We start from the raw sequence: 24,613 nt of genomic DNA on the forward strand, positions 1-24,613 counted from the left end.
TCTGATGTGGTTTTTGATTGTCACACCAACATGAAATTCATCGTTCCGTATTCATTATGTTTATGCCATAATAATTAACAGTTAGATTTTCATCCAAATCTTTTAAACACGTTTTGTGGGAGGCATGTTACTTTTTATATTATTTTTCCTAAACAAACCATTCAAGGCATTAGCTGTGAAAGATAAATGTTTGGAAGTATTTCCTGAAGTAGAGACTGAAGGGAATACATGTTGCTGTTTCTTGGGGGCGTGGGTACTTCAGAACAATAATGTTTTGTGAACGCGGGTAAAAATCAATTCAACCTGGCCTAAGGAAACAGATATACAGATATGTCCGTAGAGAAATCTCTGTTGGAAAATAAGCCTGAAAGTGTGAGGGTCCAAGTCTGAGATTTCGGGGTCACTTGGTTCCAGTACCACAGAAGACCTCATGGACACCACGACCCCTGAATTTTTATCCCCGGAAGTGATCATGGCAGCATCATGAAAGGAAAAGGGAAGCAGGATAATATCTCTGTAATAATTTATTGTCTGTGTCACTAAACAATATATTCTGTAATTGAACATTGTGTCGGACAGATATGAATGTCAAAATATACTCCACAAGATGTACCCGGTGTACAGTGTACACAACATACACAGATGTACTCAGCATGTTCATGTTCCTACAGGGACATACAATAGTCTAGTATGCATCAGTCCTAGGTACTGGTAGTGGTGGATGTCAGGTCAGGTGACTTGGCTGGAATACGCCTTCATGTCAGATGCTATTGGGCTGGAGCTCCTCCTTTCAGACTGTGTGTTAGGCCATTCCTGATATCAAGGTATTAATTTACCTTGACGAAATGGTGAATTAACGAGGGAAAATGTTTCAAATTTGTCTGAAAATTAGGACAATTTTGTCAGATATGATTTCCCTTAATCGTTTCTGTCCTATTTTTTGGTGTTGTTTTCTTTTGATTTCTGATGATTTATGCCTTGATGTGATGAAAAAATTACCATTTGAAAAGATCAAAATTATCTTTGTAGTGTGGGAGAAGTGTTTTGAAAGACATTTGAAGGATTGTCCTTTGGAGATGTGTAAGTTCTGCTGTATGGTATGGTCTCTCCGTTGGGTAATCAGCAGTCCACACAAGCAGCTTATCTTGTAGTTGAACTAACGTACGTGTAGGTAAGACACTGGAATATAGATCTATCAAAAACACAACAATGTCATCTGACCAGGTATCACAGAATATGTCTGATACAAAACATACTCTATATACTTGAAACACGGCTGATGAAACATGATCACTGCGTCACATGGTGGAATGAGATGATGTAACGGAAACAATGCCATTCTATCATAATCATATTTCTGTCATTTGGACTTGACAATCAGGATAGTGAATCAATCAGACATTCAATGTCAATTTTCTTTGATTTTTCAGCATTATATGCTATTAAGGAATTTGAATATGTCATTTGGTGTTAAAAGCATGGGCTTTGACTGTGATCAAATGAAGGCATTCAGTCCTATATTCAAAAAGTATTTCTTTAAAATACAAATCAAACCCAAACAACCTCACTTCATTTGCATGATTGATACCTGGATGTGTATAAACTTGAATTGTGTTTGTAGGAGATGTTTGTATCAAACATGGCATGAAATGATGAGAAACTTAAAAGCAACAATTTCATCTCTTTTTACAGTTTATGTCTTGAACTGTCTGACTGTGTTTGGCTTGAGTAACAGCTATCCGCCATTGTCTTTAATCTTGGAGAAATTTCCCCATACATATCTGCTTAATATCAATAAATGCCAGAATATTTTGAATTGCTCGCATCATACTCAAGAACAAAGTTCCCAATGAGTAATTCCATGTGTCACTTCCTTGTTGATGTCTGTCAATATGTCCAAGCTTGGTTACATCCACACTGCATCTGAATAGATATATTCACACACGCACAAACATTTTACAAAAAAGCTTTGACACGTTGTCTTCTGAGAGAATACATCTCACTGAAGGAGTCTGTGTTTGCAAGACCATCGGCACCAGCAAATTATGCATAACTCCTCTTTTCAAGGAACTGTTTGTGGTACCAAGTGTGTTTTTCCTCAGTTTGGCCATGTGACCTTGTAATCACAAGTTAAGGTCATATTGACATGATCTCAAAATGTTCTGAACTTTTCTGCACAAATCTGTCAAGTCCAAAATGGTGATTGTTTTACATTACATGCAAACCATTTCCCTGCAGCATTTCAGTGTATCTATCGACTTGTAGTCCCAGTCTCCAGATGGATAGATTCCTCGTATCACTTGAGTATTCAACCTGACAGCTACACAAGATGATTTGTAGCAGTTCCAGATCAGTCTGGTTGTTTCCACTAGAGTGTTTCCAGAACCTTGACGATATTTAGGAAGAACATTTATGTATAAATATCATCATCACAGCCTTTGGTAACATATTCCTGAAGCATCGTTTGTAGTTGCACACAAGATGATATCCTTATCACACTGGAATACATTCTGGTGGGTTTCAAACTAGTTGTTCTGCCCTGAGAATCCTCATAGCAAGACGTTTCTTAACAGAGTAATAGCAGTGCTTCTAGGAACCAGAGCTCTGTTCCAAGAACATGACACATTTATGATTTTGTGACTATAGGGGATATACAGCCCTCATTTCCACACGAGGGCTGTGACAGTTGACGAAGCAGAACCCTATTACTGTACATTCTGCTGGATCTTTGGTGTATTTAATAAATCTAAAACTGATCAATCATCTTTTTGATTTTTTTAAGTCTCAAAAATCATTTTTAAGTGTTTTGTGATTAGATCCATGAGTTCTTGAGCAGTTTGACAGAACTTGTTTTTTGTAGTATCTTAGGAGGAGAAAGACCTGTAGTTGCTATATACATGTTAGCACTGTTGTGACCTTAGCAGCAGATATTCACCACAAAGATATTCTCAACTATTAGAGAAACTAATAGTAGAACCAGATACATTGTTACCCATTAGTTCATAAAGAAGGGTTTGGAAGGAAATCTTGTGAATGCTTGACTCAACAAGCCATTGAAACACAGAACATATTGTCTCTGAAACTGAATCCAATACTTGCAGCAACTTTACATTGCCATGGACTGATCATACTGAATAGTTCCTCCTCACATTGGATGTCTAAGAAAGTGGAAGTGTTACTGGAAACATGACTTCATAATGAAGGAAAGAGGTAATGCAGAGAATTGTAATCCAAGACATGTAATGATTCTGGAATCCACCTGTCACTTCTGCAGCACTGCAGTCTGGATATGCCGTGTTAGCATGCCGATTCCTCCATGCTGTGGCTGTTGCCAGAGCCACACATTGAATTGCACATGAGTCCTGTTCGGGAGGTAATGGCGCTGTGACGCCGTCCTCTGTGGAGAGTGTTATATCGGCAACACAACAGCTTAATGAAGGTCTGCTTAAATATTTTGTTAAAGACTGTGTAGATGATTGGGTTGAGGGTGCTGGAGACGTAACCTAGCCAGACAAAGGCTGTGATGAGCATCGGTTGGAAGGTACATGTCTTGCACAGAGCTGTCAGTATGTTGACCAGGAAGAACGGTGCCCAACATATCACAAAGATCAGAAACACCACACCAAGAACTTTAGATGCTTTCTGTTCAGTTTGAACAGAATTGCTGTCCTTTCGAATAGAGTCTTTCTTCAGAAGAAGAATATTGGCAGCTTTGATGGCAACATGATGCTTCTTGACCAGGTCACGCAATTTCATTGGTTCTTTTTTAGCTATTAAATTAATTTTGCAGCAGTTTGATCTGTCAGGGCTTGGGTTGACCAAGTCCTGAGCACTTCCATTTCGAAATGTATATTCCACTCTGTTGTCAATGCCACGTCTAAGACTGATTGCATTTTGCTGAGAACGAGGGACAGTGTTTCTCTTTGTTAGAGGTTTGTACTGATTAACACATTGGCTCTGTTCATCAGTACTACCAGAAGATATTGGGAAAGAGCGGGAAAATCTTAGATGTTCTCGTTTTTGACTATCACCCGCCTTCCAATGGCGCCTGCTTGTCGACCTTCTCATCATTGGCTGTCCTTCCTTGTCATTGCTACACATTTTGGCCTGTTTGTTCAACATCCGCACAGTCAGCGTGTACATAATGATCATTATGACCAGAGGGATGAAGAAAGCGAAGATAGAACCATACGTCTGAAAGTGCTCATTATCCAACACACATTGCTCGTTCTGCAGAATGTTCTTCCCATCCACAAAGCCTAGGATAGATATAGGGCTTGATATGGCAAAGGCTATCGTCCACACCAACACTATCTTCATCAGCACAACCCGTTTAGATTTGTTTTTGGTCCACAGTGGGTATCTGATGCCAATGTATCTCTCTAGTGATATTGTACACAGATGCAGTATAGAGGATGTACACATGAACACATCAGACGTCACAAAGAGGTTGCACAGAGTCAGCCCAAACAGCCACTGACCTGAAACATAGGAAGAAAATGTATGCAATCAGTGTTGTCAGAGAAAGTTGGTTATACCAAGCTGCATGCAATATTAAACTATTGCAGACTATTGAAGCTATTACAATTTTCAACCTGAGATGAAGTTGATGCATCCATGTATTCCTAAGCTTGTTTTTTGTCTCACATTGTGGGAAATGAGGAGGAAGCTGTTCATTTTGTTCTCAGCATCATCCAGATTAGGTAAATGTTAACAAATTCATCAGATAAGACATTCAATTTGGAGATGTACATTTGAAGCTGATGAAGCAGTGGAAATGGAGGTTGACTCAGTGGAGAAAAAACACTCTGATAGTTACGAATACATGAAGACTGTGATGTTTATGGATTGCTGTTGAGATCTGACTGATGTACCCATCCTCTGATAATAACAAATAATGAAATAAAGTTTGTTGTTTTAAACCACAGCTTTATGACTGCAGCCTGTAAATGATTGAGTATGGTCTGACTATGCTTGTCGTGCAAGGCGATTAACGGGATCGGGTGGTCAGGCTCGTATGTCATTGATCACAATTGTGTGGATCGATGCTCATGATATCAGTCACTGGATTGTCTGGTCCAGACTCGATTATTTACAGACTGCTGTCATACAGCTGAAATAGTGCTGAGTGCAGTTTAAAACAACAAACAAACAAAAACGAAACAAACCAATGATTGATATTATGAGCAACAAACCAAATAGTCGAGGTATGATGACATGCACACAACCAAGTTTCCAAACTTGACTACCAAATCCATTTAGTTGCCTCTTACGACCAGCGTATGTTGCTGGGTAACTGAACAAATTCAGAATCCCCACAGGGAAATAGGACTAAAGCAGAATGTCGGCACAGTGTGAGTTGTGCAACCATGTAGTTAATTACTGTTGTTTATATTTAGGATTTAACCCGAGTCAGGTGAAATATGCACGTGACAACCAGCATTGTTAGATCTCTCACATTTCCAAATTTCATCAGTTTCATACAATTCTCTCTGCATGCACTCCTACAATAAAAAAACGTTTCCGTTGCTAGGTAAGGAATTCTAATTTAAGTGAGCTGAGTTAAACTGAAAGATGGTTTTAGTGTGATCTCCTTATGATGGCAAGTCATGGAGCACTCTATACATTTTCCTTCCATGCTACATTTACACTGGTACCCTCTAACCAATTTTCTCCTGTTCTCTTCAAGTATTATTACATTTGCCAAAAGGATGAGGAAAAAAAGTCTTATTTTATCATTTGTCTACGAAGCTGCAAGAATTTGTATTTCTCTCTTAACAAATTGAAGCAGGAGAGTGTAGGGTCCTTAGAGTTCCCGACCTTTATTGAACCTTTATTGAACGGGCATGGCGTTCAACCCTCTCTTGTCAATTTGAATTAATTTCATCAATGGCTTGTTTTCTCTTCAAGGTTTTAGTGCAGTGTTATGATCGACAAAGTCATTGGACTTTAATATTATTGTACTTTGCTGGTGTTGCACTTTTCATACACAGGCAAGCACGCTTGTTCCTCCTCGCTGTGTGGGAGATTACAGGTTTTCACAGAGTCATCCTACGCCTTGTGTTGGCTGGTAATGATGTCTGAAATGGAGTTTGCTTGGCCACATAGATATGGTACTGAGTGGAACTCTGGAAAACCAATCTCTGCTGTGACATAGCTGATTTAGTTTGACATGGATTGAAGACAATTGTTTGTCTGCCTGGAAAAGGCTTTCATGCCTCTTTAAATCCTTGTTTGTTTTCGTTGTTTCTTAATCATCTCTTGTTGAACTTAGTTCAGTTTTGGAAAAGACAGGATGCTGAATTGAGAAATGTAAAGTAGTATACCTCGTACTGATGTATGTTGGATGACAGGGTTAGAAACTAACAGTTTTTGTCCACTAGTCCTTATAATGATAACATATAGCAAAACCCTTAAAACGGGCAAATTTCTACTAGTCCTTAGGATACCTTTACTATTGGGCAGTTTGGTAAGGACTACAGGACGAGTGCCAATTTCTAATGCTGGATGATGGGGTAGTGGTGAAAGTGTTTCTCAAAATGCCGGAGCCCAGAGTTTGATTGCTTACATGGGTACAGTGTGTGAGGACGTGATATTTCTGGAATATTGCTGAAATGTGGCATACAATCAACTCACTCACTGATAAGGCATCATGATCATTGACATGGACAGTAAATCTTGAATAACGAGGCAATCTACCAACACGGAAAGACAATGCCTCTGTCATAAAAGTATGCATTAAAAAGAAATCATAATCCCATTCGACAGTTCACAACACATAACAGGATTTATTCAACGAAGCAGTACTAATATTATGACTGTCAATTAACAACGATCTGACATCAATCTTCACATCCAATTCCCTAACAGCCCCATTGATCCCAAAAGCTCCGTGTCTCACTTTGCTGCCGAAGGACAAACATTTTTTCTCTCCTTAGTCTAGGTCTACCCTATTACGGCAAATTACCGATTGTTTTGTTTAGCTGGCCTTTCGTTTTGTTGTCCTCCAAAAACCCAAATCTTTCTCAACTGATGTAATGTATTTTGCTAACTTTTGTGGAGATTGATTTAGTAGGAAGGAGATGGACAAAGCTAAATGGGTAATTATCTGATGTTTGAAGATAAATCTGGTGACTGCTTCAAGGAAACCGTTTTTCATCACTGTGGATGTGAATCAGTGCATCAGCTTGGATCAGAGATTCAGACATTTTGTTTTTAAATTTCCAGCTAGATTGATAGGTTAATCAGAGTTTGTGTTCCATTTTGTAACAGTTTGGAATTTTATCATTCAGACAAGCTGGCCTGGTGCCTTAGGTTTGAATGATTTCTTCTCTAGCTGACATTTCATCTGTCCAGGAATTAGAACTCTCATCATAAGTGCCATTAATTGTTTGTGGAATGATCGTTCTATCTTGATAGGGAGGAAAACTTTGAGATAAGTTTAAAGAGTTTTCAGACACAAGGAAATTAATAGACACAGGTGCTGTCTTGAGGATTTCAAACTTTCAGATGAGCATTGCTGATAGATGTTTTTAAGATGTCAAGTTGATATAGTTTGGGTTTTGTCGGGGATTAATTTGTTTCATCAGGAATTGATAGTTTCTTCCTTTGATTTGTAGGCATAATTGACCTTCATTGAATCTGATATATATATTTCAATATGGGAGTAAGCAATTTATGGAGAGACTGAAATGCACACTGACACACTAACATGATTCATCAGGAGTAATAATCCGTGGAGATAGCTCAGCATTGTTCAAGTCTCACTGCTGTATTGTAGGGCATATCAGCAATATTGGGCTTGAACGTATGCAGTCCCCTTCATTTCCTGGGAAGATGACTTTTAATTACGTAGACACGGGAAATGAAAGCTTTAACTAAAGAACCCTGAATGTCCATTGTGGGAAAGGAAGTGGACCTTTTTGTTGCCAATAAGATTCCCTGACCAGCCCTGGTGACCTATTCAAATGAGGGGCATGTTGGGAAGACAACAAGGCCCTTGATGAGGATAGGGAAATTAAATCCCAATCTCAGCAAACCTTGCACTCTTGATCCTTCAAGTGCAGAGCTTGACTTCATTCATGATTGGAGTCCCTCACTCTAGGTGGAGCAATAAAGAAGCATTTTTTAATTAAAATCATAACTATTTCTGTCTATGACCCTTCCTGTTGGCTGACACACTCTTGCTCTCCTTCAGAATGTGTCCTTTACCACAAAGTGCCTCCTTTTTCAAACCTATTTAACAGGTAGATACAATTTTGAGAAATACTGTAGTCATTTATCCTTTATCCTCTAACTTTCGATGTTAACTAGAAATAATGATTCAATCATAGCCACTTAACTTGTTTGATTACATCAGCATTCGAAATCAGATTGAAAGTCCTTGTCAGAACCCTAATGTTCATATTTACAGTTTAGGGGGACCCTTGATTCAAATAATGAAATTTAGAAAAACCCACATTGTCCCCCTGTATGGCTGACCTCATCTGAATGGTCACTGGGTCAACCTTTTCTTAGTTTCTTGGTCTTCTTTCTGCAAATTTTCAATTCAAACCGACCAGTTTTGAAACGGTCTGGAGTTGTGGTATTTCCTGCCTATTGAGCCTGATTATTGCAGCAAGAGGCGGCACATGTTGCCCCCATGCCAGACTGCCAGTCCTGTATCTGCCTCCACTCCCACTGAGCACACACATTCTCCAATTAGTGGCCTGATTGAGTTAAAACAAGCTGACCTTGTCCAGGTCTCGCTACTGATGCTGCTCCACTGACTATAATCATCACCCAGAAGTGTGAAGGAGCAAAAAACGACTCTATTTGGACATGTTTGTTCTACTTCATCTCTGATTACAGACAGGAGGTGTTTGATGTTTAGTTGTCATTGCGTAAATCTGTTGTTATATTGAGCTCTTTCATTGACAAGTGTATGGATTTCATTGAATGTGTTATGGCTTGTTTTTTGAAGACATGGCTCTGCAGTTGTCATTCATAACAGATGTAGTCCAACTTGTGAACTATTGATGATGTGCTGGGGAGTCTGACGTAGATCCTGTGATTTTAAATTAAATAAATTTCAAAGACGGAAATGGGTTCATTAACCAGTAGCTTTGCCAAAAATATATATCCTTTGATTCCTTGAAATATATCTCAGCAGGTGGGGAATGTATTGATACGGTTTTATTAAATAGTTATCAAAACAAACTTTGTCTTTTCATGCTTGGTTAAACAGTTGAGAAAAAGTCATCATTGAAATATGTTTTGTATTTGGGCATGATGAGATTTGGAAAGTCGTGTTGTTGATACACAGTGGTGAATTGGTATTGATTTCATAAAGGGAATTATACATTAAACAAGCTGACCATTCATTGATGTTGGCACTCTTTCTAACCAACAAACTGCCAACTCCAATGCACAAACTGAAAAAGCGGAACAAGAAATGGAACCAACCCATTCTGTTCCAGCCAGCTGTGATCCAAATTCTGGCTGCCCTACATTAAAAGTTTGTAGTTGTTCTGACTGACAAGGCCTCAAATAACATCACCATTATATACCTCAGCATCACTACTTAATATGTTTGATAAGAAAACTAGGTATAAGTGACGTATAACGTAATGCCACATATAAGCCCAGTATGTTAACTGAGGAAGAAATCTGCCCAAACCATGCATCAGGAGTACTATCAACCTTTGATTTGACTTTAAAACCTGAAGACATGTCCATTCCTCTTTCGTACTGGATCCCATAGCTCCATAACAATCCATACAAAGAGAGCTAGACTGCTGGGTCCAGCTAATGTACCACCAAAACCCTGTCACAAAGATTTACCATAATCCTTAATACGATCAAGGCAGGACTCTCTTTATATATACAGAAAGAATTTCAGACAAGTGGAATTAATACCATGTGCCTTCTCAAAAACTCAAAGGAATTGCTTGACATCTTACAATTTCAGAAAAGAACCAGGTTCCATTCTGTGAAAACATTTGATTTTTCAACTTTGAACACCACTATTCCACATGACAAACATAAAGAACAACCTCATTCCTTGATCCATGGGGCTTTAGTTACAAAACGTGGTGACATGGATGTTACATATCTATCTTCAGAGGATCAGGTCAATTGGTCCAAAATGAACGAAAATGCCATCTGAAGTTTACTGAGAAAATTATATGTGAAATGCTGAACTTTTTCATTGATAACATCTTTGTAAAATTTGGGAGTAAGACATTTAGGCAAGATGTAGGCATCCACATAGGCATCCACATAGGCATCCACATAGGCATCCACATAGGCATCAACTGTGCTCCCCTTCTTGCTGATCTGTTACTTTATGCACATGAATCAGAATTTCTGCTCAGATTGGCAAAGTCAGTGAGACCGGCTCATCTGTTTCATATTTAGACCTATGCATAAGGATTCAGTTACAAAACACTCTCCACAAGACTGTATGACAAGAGGGATGACTTCAACTTTCCAATAGTCAACTTTCCCTTTATGTCGAGCAATATTCCTGCAGCTCCAGCCCTTGGTGTCTACGTTTACGTTTCACAACTTTTGAGTTTCATATCGAGCATGTCTTTCTTCAAAGATTTCCAAGAGCGTCGTACGACTCTTGCTCAATGTTGTTTGATCAGGGTTACAACATTCAAGGCCTCAGTAAAGCTTTGAAAAAGTTTTATGGTAGACATGTCGAGGACATTTCCAAATTTGATGATTCAAGTACAAAAATGGTGTCCGATACAATTCCCTATTTTGACTTGTACCATATGTTCCCGTGTTTTCACATGAAAATTTGACTTGCCTTTGCATGTATTTGTGATGGGTGCCACCTTTTCACCTTTTCATGAACACCTTGTGTCATCACTATTTGAGACACATATATAGGGAATCGTACAATTGACTCTGTTTTGGGCAGAGATTTCTCATGAATATGGAACGGTTTTGTCGCTATATTCAAATTTATGACTCCTAAATTTTGTTTTCTAATATGTACATGTGTTATAGACTTTTAAAATACTTTGTCCCGTTGAAAATGATTCTCCCATCATTCTCCCATCCGCAAAGGCCTGTGTGAGCACAGTGAATGACCTATGGTAAATGTCTGGCTTGGGAGAAGTTGGTTAATTTCTGAAGTAGTATACCAGAAAACACCCAGAGAAATGTGGCTAATTCGCAATCAACTCCTTAACATCACCCTTGAACTTTTAATCAGTTTCATGGCTACTGGAGAAGATCACCTTCAAGAGAGTTGTTTAATGATAGACAATGATACTTGAGACACTCCAAAATTTGAAGTTTTGCTCATGTTAAGATTTAGATCCATTTGTGTAGGATGTTGTCGAAATATTCCTTTTCCTGCAAGAAAACATAGATCACTGTAAGTAATTTTGTTCTAATTCTTGTGTGAATGTGTCTTTTGTAGCTGTCTCAGTGATAGGATGACAGGTGTGTAGATTCGTCGGTACACTACAAGCAGTTCAGTGAAATGTGGGGACGAAGTTGTCAGTGTTGAGAGAAGCATAGAGGAACATCCTCCTCCTCTTCACCAATCAGTAGTGTGTGTGGCTGTCCACAGTGGGTTGGAGCTCTCCAGGCATCAAGCCAGGGACAGATAACATGAACACATCATAGCTCTGCATCCAGTCACATCCATCATAGATGCCAATCAAAACTAGCCATGGAAATTTGGATAGACCATTTGAACATAAGGAACACAATTTCATTTTCACTTTGACAAATAATTTCCCATATTTCCGTTTTCAATGTTATGTTTCTCATATCTCTGGTTTATGGAAGCCAAATTTTGTCCCTATTCCATTCTGGCCTCTGGTGACCAGAAAGTCCCCTCACTTTTGTTTGTGTTCCAATTTGATGACATGGTGTTGGCTTGCGTGACTCTCATAACTGTAGCCGTTGTAGGCTCAGCAGAGAGTTCTTTCAGCATGGCAGTACATATAGATTTCTTCCATTGTTTGGAGAAGGAGACATATGTGTTGTAAATATTTCTTTTTCATTTTTTACAAGTATTGTTTCTTTGTCACTAATGATGAGAGTATGTTATTGGGATAGGCTGAGAAGAGTGTGTGTATTGAATAAACAAGTTCGCCTCATATTGTCATAAGAAGGAACTGTTGTTGGGAAAGTTACGTCTTCTTTTAAATGCCTGGGATATTAGGGTCTTATTTCTCCAAGTATGAAGGTTGAAATCTTCTTCTTTTTTAAGTTTCTGACAAAAATATTCTTTGCAAATATTTTGATGCAAATTGTATTTTTATTTCAGAAATGGAAGAGTTAAGGCAGCCATACCTGTATATCAATATCGTCACTTCAAAAGCCAACATTGGCTGACATGTTTAGTTTAACATTTTCTATTGACCTTACACCTTGAACCTACAGACAATGTGAAGGGGTACTATGGAAACCCGAATCACACATTTCTCTTGAGTTAGGAGATCAGCGAAGACAGATTACTAATATTCTGCAAAGGCATGCATATGTTTACAAGCTGACATTTATCTGGTTGACATTAATCCAGCAGATGTTGACACAGATTATCCTGTGGGCTCACACCTCAGAGCGTAATATTTCATCTAGAATTACTGAATTGTCTGGTCCAGACTCGATTATTTACAGACCGCCGTCATACAGCTGGAATATTGCTGAGTGTGGCGTTAAACAACAAACAAACAAACAAACAAATAACATCTTGCCCAACTAATACCATGACCGCTCTCCTCACAGTTAGGATAAATCAGAGACTTGGTTTTATCTCTGTAACAGCTCTACCGATCTTTGGAAATAATTTTGATGTCTTTTCATTGTGTGTTATCTTGAGGTTTATTGCACCACTTTTGAACATTTATAACTTAATAATTTCCTACCTACAGTTTGTGCATTCTCTTGGGCTTATAGCCCATCTTTTGATTTGTCTCCATCTGTTTGGCTCCTTAGGAAGATGGCTTGCTTGTTATGGTTAAACCTGCTTGTGTGCCAAAATTTTGAATATTGGCAAAAACGGTGTATGACAATTCCAATGCTGCTGGTGATGTTGTTGGAAATAGGATGGGTATGTGCTCTGAATTTCAGTCAAGCAAAAAATCTATCTCTTTTCTTCATTATGGAACTGTAGGGCTGGATTACACAGGTCTTTGTGACCTTGATAATTACTCCCAACAAATCACGTGAGATTGAAATCCTCGAGAGACAAATGGCAGATCTACTGTTGTTCCACTGATATTTTACATAAAATGTGAAGGGATCGTAATTTTCAAAGACGGATTTAATCATATTGCATTTGCGATCCAGACGCTGGATTCCATCGAAATTTCCCACCCTATTGATTCCGATTGATAAAAGTGTGCCGAGAAGCATTTTGCCACACTGGGTTGACAATTCTGTCGAAGGACCTACAGCTGAAGGCCAACCATGGGCCAAATCTCATCTTGTCTTTCATTTTGTGGGATGTCCAATCTTGTCAGGGCTAAGTGACAGCCATCAGGCGTATTTGTTGCCCTGCTAGTTGCTATGCTATTTACGTTTGGTTGGGGTCTATATCAGGAACAGTATACTGGCATCCTCGCACCCTGGGCTATATATACCTCCAGCCCCTGCTTGAAGTTAGCCCCCTACTTGATCACAGCCAACGCTTCATTCACAAGACCCACAGAGGAAGATTGCTGCCAACTGATCATCCCTCTATCTTTTGATTGCCCAATAATTCAATGTACGGCACAAATATTGCTGCAAATGTACGCAAGCACTGGCATTTATGCTTTCCAAGAAGAGGCCATTTTGTAGCAGTGAGGTATAGGAAGGGGGAGACCCTTGCAATATTAATGAGACATTTTATGGGACAGAGCATTATTTCATGCCTGCAGTTCTGCTGCCCCTACCAAGGCAGGGCCAGACAGTAAAATATGATATGGAGGAACAAGCTCTACTGGTTCAAAATGATAGTACTAGATCATCTATGTGTTCAATATATTTTCATTTATTTTTTCCCCGAAAGTATTTCTCAATTTTTTCCCCATTTTTTAGAGGTATCTGATTGATGGTTGTGTTCTTGATTATCTGTCTCAGGCAAGAGATATTTCATTGAATCTGATTAATTGAAAATTTTGATTACATGTTATTACCCTTACTTTGAGTTTAAAAATATCTTCTTGAAGATATTCATCTTTTGCCAAAAGTAGATTACTTTGCAAGTAATTAAGATTAACATAATTGTCTGAGAGAACAGACAGATTTTGTGAAACTGTCTGTGAATCTTGTGTAGGATTCATTCTGAAATCTCTCTTGCTTGTCAGACCTTTGAATTCTGTGCATTTTCAAGCTTCAAATTTCTCTTTCTGTTTGTACACAGTCTTGTGAGGAAAGGGAAAAATGAGATCTTGTAGCTGGAATGGATTAATTTTCACATTTGTCAATTTGCTGGCTAAGTTGGAATGGGTATTCATTCCTCTTCAGGGCATTGCTGTTAAAGTGTAATTTTGATATATTTGTCTGTCAAATGTTGATAAAACTAAAGCTGACATGATTTTATTGGAACTCTAATAAAGTCAAGAAAGGTCATTTTCACTATGATCCAGGATGAGATGAAATTGAAATACCCTTGATCAAAGCCTCAATCTTGTGATTTGAAATTGAAATCTTAAAAGGTACATTAACACCCCCCCAAACCTTGAATTCCCTATTTTCATTAGGCACATCACTGATAGTATTGTGATAGTATTTAATAGATGGAAATATAGATATGATTATTCATAAATTTATGGGGGCGGTCGGGTAGCCTAGTGGTTAAAGCGTTCGCTCGTCACACGGAAAACCCAGGTTCGATTCCCGACATGGGTACATTTCTGGTGTCCCCCGCCGTGATATTGCTGGAGAATTGCTAAAAACGGCGTAAAACCATACTCACTCACTCACTCATAAATTCATGTCATAATTATTTTTTTTTAAATAGCTGGAAAAAATTTCACTAAATGAAACATAATTATGGAAGGTTAACTGAAAGTCAGATAGGATGAGAATCTTCTATGGGAGTATTATGATATGTCCTGTGACTGCCTTTCCTCAAAGCCCCCTTCGTTTACTGGAGTGATAGGTTACACTGTGATCAGTGTAAAGATTGACAGTGATTTAGCTGGGTGGTGGGAAAGTCATGAAATTGAAATAGTTATATCAGACAAATCACTGACCCTGACCAATCTAACCAGCAAACCCACTAACATCGTAAGAGAATATCACCATGTTTCCCAATTTGAGGATCACTTGCCAACAGTTGTGCTATCAAACAAGTCCGCTCCAATAGTTTTGTGTAGGCGTCCTTCCTGAATAGAGCTTCTTGATAATATCATATCCTCCCTTGATGAAAACTAAACCAACAGCAGGCTGTTGAAGCGTTTGATGCTGTTGAATTATTTGATTAGTTTGAGTCACGGCGCTAACTTTACCGTTTAGATCTATTGTTCCCAGTCAAATGCAAGTGAAGACTTTGATCAGTAATTAATAAGAAGCAGTTTGGTGAGAGAAAATGCCTATCATAAACAGGGAGTTTATTGTTCCCATTTGTGAAATAACGAACATGCACAATACAATTAACAGGAATCAAGAGCTGCCATCAACGAGTCCTAAAACTAAGTAGCTCTCCAGGGTGCACGATTGTAGGAGACTTCCTATAGGATTAAAGGAGTCTTAGGTAAGACTTACATGTTCAGGGATGAAATGGACAGCTTGCATAATAATATTATTTTCTTCAGATTTGTTAAAAATATATCAATACATATACCTCTTTAGATGTGCTCTCCCAAGGTTGTCTGCCTATAAAGATAAAGGCTGCCGTATTGAACAAAGTAGATTTTCACAAGTTGTTTTTATCATTGTTTGTATGTCTCTGTTGTTGGAAAGGTCATGAAGGATGCTGGGAAAAATATATTAACTGCAAAGATGGAGTGAGTGAGTTGTGTTTAACGCCGCTTTTAACAGTATTCCAGTTACATCGCGGCGTGTCAGCTTAATGTGGGAGGAAAGCCCCAAGTGATGCAGGTCTCAGATGTTTACCACTTTGGTGAAATCCACGAGCACGGGTATGGTGCTGACAAACCTAGAAACATAATCAGGGCGAACCGGGATTCGAACCCACAATCATAGGTTTCTGGCGTGCCCAAGGGACGCAACTCTGCACAGCGAATCGCGGTGCCTTAGACGACTGGGCCACCCGTGCCCCCGCAACGATGCAAGTCACCACAGTGAAGACATTTCATTAGCTCGTCCTTTGAGAGATAACATTTTGCTATGTTATTCATTGGATCCTTCAGTTGTCATATCAATTGATACAAATGGTTCAGCTGTTGACACAGATATCGTTTTCCAACAATCATTTCTTCCTTCTCTCACAAAGGATAACAATTAGTACAATTGAAAGATATCAATTTAGAAATAATTTCTCGAATTGTATCTAGTTGAATAGTGAACTCTTGTTTCTTGCATGAGGTACAAATTACAGCCCAGGGGTGTCAATCTGTAGGTTTGAAAGTCTGTACAGCTTGTGATCTCTGAAGTCAACAGAAGGGTTTTATATTAAACGACATTGATGAAAGTCACTTGACCCACAGTGATGAATGGCGGGTAAAATAACAGATAGAGTAAGGTAAAAAGCCACTGGATGTTGACAAAACTAACTTAAACCATTAAAAACAATGACGTCTGTACTGTTTGTAGACATTGACCAGGCCGTGGATTTGTTGAGTGTTTCTACCGATTACGAGATTCGTGAAGTCAAGTGTTAAAAGTCAATGCTGATCATTGAAGCAATAAATCACTATTGATGAGTGGAGGCAGGTCACAAACTCTTGATTGCCTGGACTGTTATTATTCCAACACGTTCCTTTGTAACGATTTGAAAAAGCTTTGATGTCGAGCAGAATTGATATTTCAAGCTCTCCAAATAAATTGCTATTCCGAGTTCTGACTTTTCACAATTATGTAATTCCTATACTAAATACAATGTCAAAAATGTGCCTTTTCTAGCCAGGAATGGATCAGTTTGTATTTGAAACAGAGAAATAATTTACAAGTTATGCTAGGTGGTGCCAAATGCTCTCAGTAACCCTACATTACATGCCTTCTATAATCATCATGGCTTTGAATGTTTTGTGTTGCGGAATATTGTTGTAGTTGCTATGTGTGGGTTTGTTTTGGACTAAACGACCTTTTTCTCTCTCCACTGTAACTTGCAGATATAATTTATTTGGATATTGTGTAATTAATGTGTTATTATAACCTTGCAGCATGTGTAATCCCACCACACATATTTCCCTGCTCATGAATTGGTAGTCTTTGAAGTCTAATTGCTGTAATTAACTTTGGATAAACATGTGTGAATAGAATGTGTGTTTTTGCGTATCTGTTTGCATGGTAAGAAGTTAGCAATTAATTTACAGCTAAATTAAACATTTTGAAATATCTGTTCATGCTGCCACACAAATTTCCGCTCACAATGTTTCCATGGAACTTCTTTATGCTCTAGCCTTCAAACATTAGAAATTGCTCATAATTTGTGTTGAATCTGAGGGATATTTATGCCAGACTTACACTGCATTGGGTGTTCACTTTTTGGACTCGTGACTTGGTGAGTTATGAAGATATAAGGCTACTAACTCCTCATCCAACTGGAATTGAGAACTACCATTTCATGTGGGGTCTTGTGCAGTAAAACACTTTGTGATTGCTCCATGGAGCATACAACATTGCAGTAGTGCAGCTCTCGGCAACATTCAGATGGCTTTTTCCATCCAACTTTATGGTTGATGCAGGCAGAATATCCCATAAATCCACACATGAATCTTCACAATTTCTCCTTACTTCTCGATTTATCGCTGTAACGTGGTGCTTCATCAACTGATAAGTGATAGGCAGCCTTTTGTGTTTAGACACTTGCCAAAAACTACCTCAAATCACTAAATCGCATTGCTAAAAGCTCCAAGAATCACAAATGATGAAAACCATGAATTTGGGCCTCCCCGTGGCTTCAAGCATATCTACCTGTAGTTCCGAACCTCACACAGAGAGAGGCATATCCACATGTCAATCATTTGAAAACCCTGCTGGTATGGTTCAGTTTCAGGTATTTCATAAGATTCCTTGATTGTACATGATTGTGCATGTGCTGTTTATTGTAAGACGAGGATAAATTATGCTTAATCAGTTAGTGCATCGGATACCTGGCGCGAAGAACACACATGACATGGAGTAAAGTTTAAGGGAACAGCCCATCATTGATTAGGAAAGCACTTCTTTCCATTCCAAAATAATGGTGATATTTCCAGGGCAAAAGAGCAGATTTCAAGCATTTAGGTAAATAAAATTCTGGATTGGATGGTAATGAACATTTTTCTTGAGAGCTTTTTAAGTAGGCTTTTAGAAGTTTTTTTTGCGTGATGTGCTCTTTATTTCTTCCATCATGTCTTCACCAGAATGAAATTACACTGCACTATTTTAAGTCAATCTGATTTCACCATTAGTGAATTTCTATGGGCACACCCCGGTCACATTTTTTAAATCTGGGATTGTTCTTTTAGATTTTGCACTTAAAGATGTTTTCTTTCCCCTGTTAGAATTCAGAAATAGATACTTTAACAAATCATCATTGAATTCTTACGTAAGCTTTTTTGTAACTCTGTCAGTGTTCGGTGATGCCATCTTTTCTCATCCTCATTATCTTGTGAATGAGTTTATACAAGCACAAGTTAATTAAGCCCTTTGGTACCATGTAGTGGTGTCTGTCTTTGGGCTTGTCCCAGGCTACAGTGTATCAATGTTTTGTAACATATGGTGTTGTCAAGTGTAACTTGGAACCAGAAAAGGTTACAGTGAATTTGATTAATATTCTAAAAGTACTGTTATCATATATATGTTGGATATGTTTCTGGATGAATGCAATCCTAACCACCACAAATTATTTCACTGATCATGATTAAGTCCAATGACAGTGGCAACCTTTTATGAAATAAAAAAATGGAAACCATTTTTTGTTTATAATGTGTTAACAAATCATAAATATCTGGGTAACTTACTGCACATTCAACCTGTTCTTACTACGAGGCAGATAATCCATGAAAAGTATTGTTATTGTAGATATTCCTGATTTTATTGGAATATTGCTAAAAGGAAATAAAAAGTTACCTTTTGTACATGTTACCATAAGTTATTTTTCTCGATGGAGTATGAATTTGACTGGATACTCATGTGAGAGACTTATCACCTGTGTTGTGTGTCTCCTTATGATATATATATTGATTAACATCTGGCCACTAGTACAAAACATTTCCTGACTCACCTGTAATCTCGTTGATGATACTAAGTGGCATGACGATGAGGGACACAAGTAAGTCAGTGACTGCCAAGGACATGAGGAAGTAGTTGGTGACGTTCTGCAGCCGCTTCTCCAGCGATATGGCCATGATGACTAGGGTGTTACCTGCCACCCCGAACACAACCACCGGCGCCAGCAGCAGAACGTTCCAGTTGTGTTCTCTCTCCTCCACGCCCACCCAGGTGGTGTTGTTCCCCCCTGCCCCTGCTGCCCCTGTCACGTTGCACCCTGCCTGCCAGGTGCACATCCTGACGCGGGACCCTGCGGGGACACGGCAAGCCACCAGAAGCAGACAGTCATGAGGGTATTCCTTGACACGGTGACACCACACGAGGTAGATCCTGCTCAGGGTTGCCCCACTGATCATTCCATTCATAAGCCACACAACACATGTAGGATCCAGCTAGGGGCCTGATGGGCTGGCTCCCATATCATCTTATCTGCCATGACTCTTCAGTGAAACAACAAGTTGCATTTCTTCAGGAGAGGTAAAGGTCGTGTCTGGTATCACGTCGGGACTTTTCAGCTGTGAGGTCTCCCACTCCCACTGGTTGGTGCTATCTGAAATACAATGTTCAAGTGCATTACAGAATTCACATTCTCTCATTGATTGAATTAGAACAAACTCTTCTACATTCCTACTTCTGAAGATGGCACGCACAGTTAAGGGCTAATACCTGACTTGTAGAACTGAAACTTGCATGTCTATGGCTTCCGATGGTGATAAATGCATTATTACACACCATTAATGGACCGAATCAATTGAACTCTGTCCGTATGCTCACTTGGGAGGCACTGGTATATGAACATCTCACTGTACGTGTATTCAAGCAGCACAATCGTACATAAACTAGTAATAATAATGGCCAATTATATAAGATACGTGCATATTGATTTTTGAAATGTTCTGAAAGTCATGTCCCAGTTGAATGATGTCTGAATATCATGAGTTTTCTCTTCTTTGTCAATGGGAGCGACGGATGGCCGTGTCATCTCAGGCCCAATTGGCTGTGCACAGTTGCGTCCCTTGGGCATGCCAGGAATGTATGATTTTATGTTCAAATCTAGGTTTGTCAGCAACATACCCGTGCATGTGGGTTTCACCAAGGGGGTGAATGTCTAAGACTTGCATCACTTTGGGCTTTGTTCCCACACCAATCTGACACACTGTGATATAACTGGAATACTCTTCATAGCAGTGTCAAACCCAACTCAGCGACTCTCTCACTCTTTGTCCTTCATCATGTTTAAGATGAACAAGCACCTGCCAGGCTATCAGTTTTCATAAATTAACCTTTCATTTAAAGGCTATCATGTTTATAAAATAAAAATAATGAACAGCAACTATGATCTAGAAATAGTTGGCATACAAGTATTTTATTGTTCACTAATGTTGTCTCTCCTTTGTGTGGGAGTGGCGTGTTTTCTCAGTCGTGTGACAATGGCCTCTGACAATGGTTTCTTAAATTTGTTGTTATTAAAATTGTAAAAATATTTTGGCCCATTACATTTGATACCAAAGGGTAATCCATGTTTTTATGCCCCCATGGAAACAGTTGGGCAGATGAAAACGACGACATCAGACTTAAATTATTGTGAGATAATGGAATTTCGAGGGGGAACATGCGCAGAGTATGGATAGTACATAGGGTGACATTTTGGGTGGGATCTCTCTCTCTCTCTCTCTCTCTCTCTCTCTCTCTCTCTCTCTCTCTCTCTCTCTCTCTCTCTCTCTCTCTCTCTCTCTCTCTCTCTCTCTCTCTCTCTCTCTCATATCATCTTATTCTCCCATGCAGTCAGATATGCTGACTGGAAATGCCAGGAGGTAAATAACAAACCCAGTTTTTGTTTAAAACAGTGTTTTTTGTCATCCTGTTGACATCACTGATACCCTCCAACCATCATTGTTCACGACAAATCTGGTGCTAGGATGTCTGCATGTCCACTTACATAAGGGAACTGTATGTCAGTAGGTGACAGAGAATACCTGCAGGTAGATTACACACAGGAATCCACGGAAGCCACTTGACAGTTGTTAAATTGACTACCAGTTAAACTCAGCCCCAGGGACTTCTGTAGTACAGCAAGGTTGCATTTACATGGTGGTCAGTTGGGGCTCCTCCACAATTCATTCATGGAAGTGAAATGTCTGTACAGATGTCATTGACTTGCTGCAGCCATTCCAACACTTGTTGAATTCTAATGCCTGACTTAAATGGACAGGGAAGTGTCTTGTGGATTCTGTGTAATCTTGTATTAAGATCGGTGTACCGTGCAGCTGGGAGTGGTAAGATAATTAATAGGACCATTAACTGAGATGATTTTGGTAGTGATGATGATGATGATGACGATGACGACTGATGGACCAGCTTTTGTAGATGGCAAGGGTTATATGTTCATAAGGATTAAACAAAATGGCTAAATATCATCTTGTAATACCTTGATGAAGATGATGATACATGTATTATTACAAGTGGTAGTGCATATTGAGAGTAAGTATTGATGTTGAGCAAGTGGCTTACTCCTTCTCTGAGATCCATATAGCAATCTTATCAATATGACTTCTATATTACCTTAGATTTATGCCAGTCAGTAGTTTTAAGATCCCGGTATGGGTTTATACCCTACTCCCATATCCGACATGTGTGGTTGTTTCATGTCGCATACTCCACTTGGTTTCATCATTGCGCATACCGTATTCCACGTAATAAAAGCGAGTGCATATTATACACAAATAAATAAGTCTTGTGCACATTGATCAAACGGAAGGGGTGCTTATTGGGATTGTTCACTAGCCAATATATTAGCAAATATCTCCGTGGGTGCTTGTCAGAGCGGGGCGCTTATTATGTCAAATACAGTACTAAGTTATAGATGGCAATTTCAATGTTGCATTGAAGAAAATCAACCTTTGGCACCCTGAACTTTGAGGATTTTTCTTGCCAGAATGTTAAGGTATGTGACTGTCCTCATGGGACACCACCCGTGAAGATTCCGGGGTAGCGACCCATGCCTGCCGTAAAAGGTGACTATGCTTGTTGTAAAAGGCGACTAACGGGATCGGGTGGTCAGGCTCGCTGACTTGGTTGATGCATGTCATCGATCCCAATTGCGTGGATTGATGCTCATGATATTAATCACTGGATTGTCTGGTCCAGACTCGTTTATTTACAGACCGCCGTCATATAGCCGGGATCTTCACGGGAATTCATGGAGTGGCAGAGAGGCATGCATTTGTGTCAGTGCCCTCTATGATAGTGATGGGTTTGGGGGTCTTTGAATATGCTTAGTTGTAAAGTAGAATCAATCTATCTGCCTGAAGAACTTTTGTGACATGAAGTTGTTGAATCAACACTCCTGAATTGCCCTTTTAATCTCACAAAACACCTGCAGGGTTGATAAGTAACAATCTGTCCTCACTGAAATGTCAAGAATAGAAATTATGGTTTTGTGTTGTATCTTGGGAAAGAATTCCTAAACTGACACCATCTTGGAATTTGTTTCTTCTGTCTCCTTGTGAAGAGTCATAAGAGAAAGAAAACTGGCTAATTTCTGACCCCAGAAAACTGGCTAATTTCTGACCCCAGTAAACTGAGGGTATTTGTATAGTTTCCAAGAGGACATGTTGCTAGCTGATGGTAACAGACAAGTGCATACTGTGGATGTAAAGACAGGACCTACTTGAGTAGACACTTACAGTCAGAGACGAAACAACAGCTCACAAAATACTATCAACTTCTCCATGACAAATTGGTTCCATTGAATGAGTCTAGGAACAAACATTCCGAAGCTAAAGTTGTAACCAGCAAAGGAATGTCTGTATGTCCGTACAGTAGAACATGGATATAACCAACTACAAGGGACCAAAGAAATCAGTTTGTTACATATGTTGTTCTTTATATATACGTTTTCGCTTGGAAACATCCGCCATCTGGGCTAAAACACAATACACATACACGTTTGTACACGTTTCCTCCCGCATCTACCGGTGATTCAGTTAAAAAGTACCCAATGATACAACTTGAAAAAATAATTGATGCAACGTTCGGAAGAAATTGTATGTAAATTTTATATGATAATGTATAGGAGATGAATTGGGGTTTGTTGTATCCGTTTAATCGCTCTATTCCTGTTCGTTATATCCGTGTTCGACCCGTGAAGATACGGGGTAGAATAGGTCTTCAGCAACCCATGCTTACTGTAAAAGGTGACTATGCTTGTCGTAAGAGGCAACTAACGGGTACAGGTGGTCAGGCTCGCTGACTTGGTTGATGCATGTCATCGACCCCAAGGGCGTGGATAGATGTTCATGATGTCAATCACTGGACTGTCTGGTCCAGACTTGATCATTACAGACCGCAGTCATATAGCTGGAATATTGCTGAGTGCAGCGTTAAACACCAAACAAACAAACAAATATATCCTTGTTCTACTGTATTTATTCAAGATCTGCTTGATAATGACATGGAAGGATCTTCCTTACCAAATCTTTGTAGATATAGAGAACATTGTTGGGCTTATTTGTGCTGAGTAGGAAAGTATTTCAGTTTTAACATGGGGTAGTGACACACCTGTGAAAGTAACAAGTGCCACCCACGCTGTTGGCGACATGCAAGATCAGTGTTCCAACAGGGAGATCATTTAAGTTTAAGATTCAGGAGGAGGAGGAGGATCTAGCAATGCAAGTGGGAGACAAAAGGAGATCTGGTGTCAGTCATACCTCGTCTTACATCACTTAAGAACAGGATGATTAGCTCAGGTATTAATGCTGTGTAAAGGTTACAGAAATAACTGACAAGTCTGCCAACATTTAGCTGTTTATTTTCAGTGGGGGGGAGAAGGTGTGGGTACGGCTGGCTGGCTGGTACAGAAGAGGAAGGGTTACTTTACTCCACATATTGATGAGATTGGAGATAGTGATTCATCAGCTGTAAATGATTAGCCTTCTTATTTGAGATTGAAAGTATTGACGATTCTTCTTGGAGATTGCTTGTAACAATGATTTATTGATGGGCTGACATGATGGTGAAATAAATGCCTTGTTTATTGTTTGCTTGTCATGGCAGGAAATGTTCTGGGAAAACATTGTCTTGCATTAGGTTTGGGTTGTAATCCCTTTACAATATTCTCCACACGCTACAAGACAGATTTAGTTTGTCAGAATTGATTTACTTTTATTTGAAAATGATGTCTGTTATGTTTAATACTTTCATGTAAAATAATCCCACATGGAAGATATTAGAT

General features: G+C 39.1%; 2 protein-coding genes across 3 annotated transcripts in view; one reads left to right on the forward strand and one right to left on the reverse strand.

Moving 5' to 3' along the window:
* The window catches only part of LOC124141338 (26S proteasome non-ATPase regulatory subunit 1-like), a 257,574-nt gene that overhangs the window by 179,833 nt on the left and 53,128 nt on the right, over nt 1-24,613 (forward strand). The window lies entirely within an intron of this gene.
* LOC124141340 (5-hydroxytryptamine receptor 2C-like) overlaps nt 507-24,613 on the reverse strand; it is a 56,972-nt gene continuing 32,865 nt past the window's right edge. For both annotated transcript variants that reach the window (XM_046509316.2, XM_046509318.2), the window contains 2 exons: nt 19,334-19,930; nt 507-4,481 (listed from right to left, as the gene is read on the reverse strand). In XM_046509316.2, the coding sequence (XP_046365272.1) occupies nt 3,298-4,481; nt 19,334-19,745 (1,596 nt within the window). In that variant the 5' untranslated portion in view covers nt 19,746-19,930 and the 3' untranslated portion in view covers nt 507-3,297. The remainder of the gene's footprint in view (nt 4,482-19,333; nt 19,931-24,613) is intronic.

Source organism: Haliotis rufescens, unplaced genomic scaffold (assembly GCF_023055435.1).
Source record: "Haliotis rufescens isolate VD_foot unplaced genomic scaffold, xgHalRufe1.0.p SCAF_25, whole genome shotgun sequence".
NCBI lineage: Eukaryota > Metazoa > Mollusca > Gastropoda > Lepetellida > Haliotidae > Haliotis > Haliotis rufescens.